General features: G+C 56.7%; 1 protein-coding gene across 2 annotated transcripts in view; it reads right to left on the reverse strand.

Annotated features, from left to right (window-relative positions):
* DLGAP4 (DLG associated protein 4) overlaps window positions 1–6,121 on the reverse strand; it is an 85,350-nt gene extending 79,229 nt beyond the window's left edge. For both annotated transcript variants that reach the window (XM_044263088.1, XM_044263089.1), the window contains exons 1-2: window positions 5,055–6,121; window positions 2,169–2,410 (exon numbers count right to left, since the gene is read on the reverse strand). In XM_044263088.1, the coding sequence (XP_044119023.1) occupies window positions 2,169–2,410; window positions 5,055–6,053 (1,241 nt within the window). In that variant the 5' untranslated portion in view covers window positions 6,054–6,121. The remainder of the gene's footprint in view (window positions 1–2,168; window positions 2,411–5,054) is intronic.
* Window positions 6,122–6,619: the final 498 nt, after the last annotated feature.

Here is a 6,619-nt window from a genome sequence, read left to right on the forward strand (position 1 = left end):
AGGGAGGTCAAGGCTCACAGCCTTGATCTCAGGCTGGAGCTGCCCAAAGTACATCAGTTTCAACACAATATCCAGGTAACTTCCACCAGGGCCCCAAAGGCACCACTTCTCACGGCTCCTGCTCTTCAATTTTTCTCACACCTCCTTGACCCTGGGTTTCTCCCTCACTAGCCTGGCCAGTGAGCGGAGCCGGTGAAAGTGGAGACTTTCCAGGAGGGCCCACCTGCGGGGGGAGCAGGGAGGTCTCCAATGGGGCAGGTTAGCCTGTGGGCGGGGCTCCCAGGAGGTGGTGCAGTGGGTTTTAACCCCACTGCTCTGGGGTTAAAATCCAAGCACCCAACAGCTCAGGCCTTGACATAGATGGGCTTGGATTGGAATGGAGTTTCCTCAGTGGGTGACCTTGGGCAAGTCACGACCCCCTTGCCTATGTCTCAGTTTCCTCACCTACAAAGTGGCCTGCCTGCTTGGGGCCGTGATGAGGATTTGGAATCACACTGAAGTGCACTGGGCCAGGCACAGAGCCCAGAGTGCGGCAAGTGCTAACAGATGGCACCCATTACTATAGCTACTATTATTATTTATTCCCTCTCATTCAAGGTCTGGGCCTGGGTCCTGTGCTTCTCTCCCACCTCAGTGCACACTGGTCATTCATGGAAGTGCTTCCAGGACTAGAAGGGGTCTTAAAGATCATCCACCTTAGCCCCCGCACTTAAAGATGGGGAACTGAGGCTCAGAGAGGGGAAGACCCGTCCTGAATTCCCACCTGGAGGCCATTCCCTGCCTTCTGTCCACCTGTGCATCCCTTAAGCAATTCCCTGTCACAAGGAAACTCCGGGCTTCTCTGAGTACGCTGCCCCTCCCTGCTCCTCCTTGCCTCTCCCTGCCTCAGTGCTGTCACCTTACCTGCTCTCTTTGTTCTGTCAAGGTCCTCCCAGACCCCCTCCTCCTAGAAGCCTAGACTCTTGCGCCCCCCCCCCCCCCCGTAGTTTAGGAACTAGGACTAAGCTTGTTTCCTTAACTCTTCTTTTTGTTTCTGACTTACTTTTGTTTCTTTTCCTCAAAAAACTTTGAACCCCTCCTACTAAGTTTTACTTGTTTTGTACTTGATGATGGGCTTTCTGTAACGTTTTTTTCCTCCTCCCATTCTTTTCTGTTCTGATCCCCACGGTGACTTCTGCATGTGAAAGCCTCACCTTTCTCTAACATTTTAATTGTTGCTCTCCGCGTGCATGCATCTCATCTGTTCATAATTTCATTAACTCTTTTACGTCTTAAAGGAACGGGAAAGGGCTTGACGGTGGAATTCCAGGCAGGGTGAGGGAACAGGTGAAGGCTGTTCACCTGCTTTTGACTTCTGGATACACTCTCCTCCCCAGTCTCGGAGCTCACCACAGGGATCAGTTACAGGGGCAAGGGCAGAGGGGGCTCTGGCCTTCCCCCCGCAGTAAGTACCTTGTTGGTACAGGTGGTGGGATCACTAGGGGCAAGGTTCTCCTAACTGGAAGAAGAGGGTTCCCCGGCCCAGTTCCCCTGTGGGAATGGAACTCACCTGGTGATGTGCCTCCTGGGGACACGGCCAGTCACTCTAGAGAGACTCTCCTTATTGTTTGCCAAAGGACGAGCCTCACTGCTGGTCAGGGTTTAACTGTGGGGGGCTTATGGGATGGTTCACCAAATGGCGGGGCTCTCCAGAGTCAACTCGTCAAACGAAGGGCCAACCTAAGGACAAGGATCTCAGGGAGAAGGCTAAGCTAAGGCCGGGTTTACCTAGGGAGCCTAGATCACTGGGAGCCCGAGTTCACCGGGATCTGAGGCTGGGAGGCAGGATTCACCTATGGGGCGGGGCTTTCCTAGGGGGCCACAGAGCAGGAAAGCGAGGTTCCCAGAGGTGGGACATACCTGTGAGGAGCTCACCTAGGGACTAGCCCGGCCAGTGAGCGGAGCCTGGGAGAGCGGAGGAGGCGCTTCCCGTAGAGCTCACGTGCGGAGGGCGGGGAGGCCTCCAACCCGGCAGGTTAGCCTGTGGGCGGGGCTCCTAGCAGGCGGAACTTGGGAGACCTCCCAGGACCTGACTCCGACTCCCGAGCCGCAATCCCGGGGGGCGGAGCTCCGGGGGGGGCCGGGCTAGCCTGTGGGCGGGGCTCCAGGTAGCGGGGCTGCGCGCTCACCTGCGGGGGTTGCTCTGCTCTCCCAGCGACTGCTGCGTGGCCCTTAGGTAGCTCTGGCGCCGTGCTGCCGTCTTGGGTGAGGGCTTGGGGCTGCCGCCGGACTCGTCGCTGTCCTCGTCGCCCATGGCCTTGATGTAGCTGCCGCTGCGCATGCGCCTGCACGGGATGGGGCCCTCGGCGGCGGCGTCCGCCTCGCGCGGGGACAGCAGCGCGGTGCTCCACTCGCCGCCGCCGCCGGGCACCTGAGGATGGGCGGACAGACCTCAGCGAGGGTAGGGTGGGATCGGGGGCAGCGCACATCGCAGAGCGGTACTCGAGACCCTGAAGCGCCCCCGCTCTCCGCCTCGAACAGTTTCAGCCTTCTGTGATGGGTACTGCTGTTGAAGCCACCCAGCAGCAGGGCAGAACCGGGGGCTGGGAAGGATACTTGAGTTCCAGAGCCGGCTCGGCCACAGCTTCACTGCGTGGCCTCAAGCAAATCCTCGCCTCTCTTAAGACCTCAGATTTCTGCACGGATCCCAGGCTGGCTGTGCCCCAGCAAAACCGCTCAGGCTGTAAGATCACAGTTGCTGCCCACTGCAGTTCCTTTTCTGAGCACCCACTGTGTTCCCATCACGTCACCCTGCTATCTTAGAGGACGGCTTATGATCCCACTACACAGATGAGAACATCAGACCAGACTGAGGCCCTCAGACCTGGCACCAAGATCCTGTCCTAGGATGGGGATAGGGATAGGGAGGACTGGTCAGAGGACTCCAGCACAGTAGTAAAGGGGCAGGGTCCTTGGAGCCAACGGACATCCTGTATCCCTTACTAGTGGGTAAGCCCAGGCACAGGGGTGCAGAGGCCGGTGGGAAGGGGCTGGCAGCCAGGTGGTGACCTGGAAAAAGGGCTGTTTTGCCATCTGACAGGTATACACAGTGGACATTCACCCCATGATGAAAGATCCCACACATCTTAGCACTTACTAGGTCTCTCAGCCCAAGCACAGAGTGAACACATCTTGCCAGGTGCACACATCTCAGAGAGCAAACGTACATTCCCCGCCCCCATCTCACCAAGGACACGCCCACAGCAGCCACTCATTACCGCGCGCCCCTGGACAAGTACACAACGTGAACCCAGAACATACTCGCACCACCCCCCACCGAACACAGCAGCCATCACCGCAATGTGGAAACACTGCAGCCTGTCCCCATCTCACCGCGTCTTTGCCTCGACACATCCAGAGTGCACACCCCCGCTAGGTTCAACACCCTTCATCACCGAGGCCCGGGTGACACACATTTCTCAGTGGACACAGCATCGCCATTCTTCACCACATGCAAAATGCACACAGATGCCACGTCCTTCTAGATGCCCATATTGCCAGTGACCAGTTCTCAGCTGAGGGATGGTCCCAGTCTGGGACTCCCACCCCAGAATCCCCTTACCCACACCCCCAGCTAAATGCCCAGCTGGTCACTAGGGCCCACACATTCTACCTCCCAAACCATTTGCTAGTCCATTTTCCCTGGCTCCACCTGCCCCTTGGGAAGGTGCCGTTTCATATTCCTGCTTAAAACCTGTTGCTACCCCAGCACCCACCCCCCACCTCCCATGACCCAAGCAGAAAGCACAAACCCCAGGGCCCACAGAGACTCCCTTTCATGTGTTTCTGAAGCATTTTTCACATGATCAGACCAAACCACAGCATTCTGAGAGGGAGCCAGGTCATACAACACCCTCTCTGATGTTTCTAAACTAAGGAACTGGATTGAGAGCCACAAAAGCCTTAAATATATAAAATACTGCCTAGATTTCCATTTTCCTTCTATTGGAAAAAAATAGCTTTTCCCCCATAGTTTCACCATCTTTGGCATTTTTATATAGCATGACAAGAGCTTGGGGCTTTGCAGCCTTTGATGTTCATCTGGTTCAAAATGCATCTAATGTGTTCCCAAAGGCTGGCCAGGCCTGTGCTGGCACACCCCCTGGGATGAAGGGCTCACTACCTACAGAAGCAGCCCCTTCCATCTTGGTGGGTACTGAAATCTGCTTCCTGTAACTTCCACCCACAGCTTGGGTTCTGCCCCAGGAGCCGCACTCAGCTCTTAGCCCCTGGCTTTGCTCTCGAGGGCCCCAGGGAAATGCATAGCAACAGAGATGTCGCTGAGCCTTCTGCTGCTTTCCGGGAGTGTGGCTTTGCAAAGTGCATATTAAGTTCCTCAATAAACATTAACACTTGGGAGGAGAAAGTTAGTCCCCCAAGCTGGGTTAGGGCCTCCTACAGCCCTCCATGCTGATCTCCATCACACTCTACTCACACTAATGTAACTATCTATCTGTTCATGCATCTTTCTCTCCCAGTATCTTGATAATCAGGACTCTGTCTTATTTATTTCTAGCTTTGTTCTCTTAAAATGTCCATCTGTTCTTCTAGCCCTCTCTCTTCTCACATTTCCTGAGCACTCTCTCTCTCTGCCAACCCTGTCCTGGGCCTTCGGGGCACACAGCTGCTTCTAATGTGGTCCCCGTCTTCAAGGAGCCCCTGGTCTGGTGGGGCTAGCAGGCAGGAGGCTGGCATGTAGAACACCATGCAATTGGTCCTCTGAGGATGGTGGAGGGCAGGGCTTCCAGATTTGTCCTCTAGAGGGCAGATACACATTTTTAGTTCCTACTCTGGGTTGGGCTCCGAAGAAACCTAATCAGTGGCTGCCGAAAGCATGACCAGTGGAAGAAATCCCCTTATTAGCAGGTACCACCAGACACCCATTTCACAGGCGTTTACTCACAGGAGCCCAGAATGAAGCAACTTTCCAAGTAAATCTGTGGTCCAGCTAAGTCTCAGAACAGGGGCCCTCCCCAACATTCCTTACTCTACCCCTAACCACGGGAGGGACCCACCTGCAGGTAATGGTATGCTAGACCCTGGTGGCAGGATTTGGACTTTAGCAGGCTCTTATCCAAGGTGGCTGAGGTCTTCTGGCAGACTTCGTGGGCGTGGCTGAGGGTCAGAGTGGACCAGGAGCCCCGCTTGACATAGTTGGTGTCAGTGCCCACCCCAAGGCTGGGGCAGGCAGCTGGAGGTGCGGGAGGGGGTGGTGGGGCAGTCAGCTCAGCGGTGTTGTTTTTGGCTGCTTTGAGCATGTGCCCGCTGATGGTGTTGTAGGCGTGCATGAAGTAACGTGGCTGGCTGCGTTCTGCCTGTCGACCGAGCGTCATCAGCCCGGAGGCTGGGCCACTGCTGCGGAAGGCGCCACCCTCGCCGTCCAAGTTGTCATCAGAGCTCCACCAGCCCGAGATGTTGGAGCGGCTACGCCTTTTGGGTTCCCCAGCCTTGGCCCGTTCCTTGCTCTTGGCCCTCCGGCCCTTGCCGTCCTCCAGGCCACCTTTCTTGCTGCCATTGCCACCGACCTTGCCTGCTGTGCCCTCCAGGGAGGGCGCCTTGGTGAAGAAGAGCCGCTGGACCGAGTGGACCAGGTGGCGGATGCGGCCAGGACTCTCACCACGGGCCTTGGCCTCACCACGGGGGAACTGGAGCGTGCTAAAGCCATCGCGGTGGATGGGCAGTTGCTTCTCAAACTGGTCCAGGAGGTTGGCAGGCAGCCGGTTGATCTTGGTGGCCTGGGCATGGCTGGGGAAGGGGCTCTCCTCTGGCACCTCGAAGTGGGAGTTATAGTGGATGCGGGGGAAGGTGCTGCTTGGAGGTGGCAGTTGGTTGTTGAGGGGGAAGAGACCATCCCCAGGCAGAGTGTTCTGGCCAGGAAAGCGAGCCTCGCGGGCAAAGGCCTCCGTGGGCGACAACAGGTAGGGGTTGCGGTCAGGCCCTGCGAACAGGGGCTCGTGCGGTGGGTCCAGGCTGTCGGAGAGGTGGCGAGGGCGGCTGTCACCGAGGCCTTTCATGATCCCGGCCCTCAGGGCAGGAGCCGTTGCCCTAGCGGGGCGCCCAGGTTGCGTTTCCCGGGCAGCAGCTTTCCTGGGGAGAGAAAACAGAGAGGAAATCAGCTGAATTTGGAGGGGACAGGGTGCCAGGAATGTCACCCAGACCCCTACAGATCTCAGGATTGGAAGGGTTTCTGAGGACTCTTGGCCTACCTTTAACACTGCCGGGTGGAGGACAAGAAGACAAACACAGACCCACATACCGTGTGTGTCAATCCAAGTCACAGCTCAGGCTGGCAAACTGTTAAAAAAAAATCCTACCTTGATGAACATGTCTACATAATAACCTGGAAAGCCAAGTCTGAACTCAGATCAAATTCCACGATCCAATGTAGTGGGTGGGTGGGGGGGAGTGGCTCACCCTGTTTTCCTCCCATCTCTGACTTATCCTTTGCTACAAGGAGCCACGTACCCACATGCACCACAAGTTCACTCCATGTGCTTTCAGGCCTAGGGATGGCCCGGCCCCATGGGCAGTGCAGGCCACCCATGGGAAGATCCCGCGCTGGCCCTGGAAGCAGGCCAGG

This window comes from Neovison vison, chromosome 8 (assembly GCF_020171115.1).
Source record: "Neovison vison isolate M4711 chromosome 8, ASM_NN_V1, whole genome shotgun sequence".
NCBI lineage: Eukaryota > Metazoa > Chordata > Mammalia > Carnivora > Mustelidae > Neogale > Neogale vison.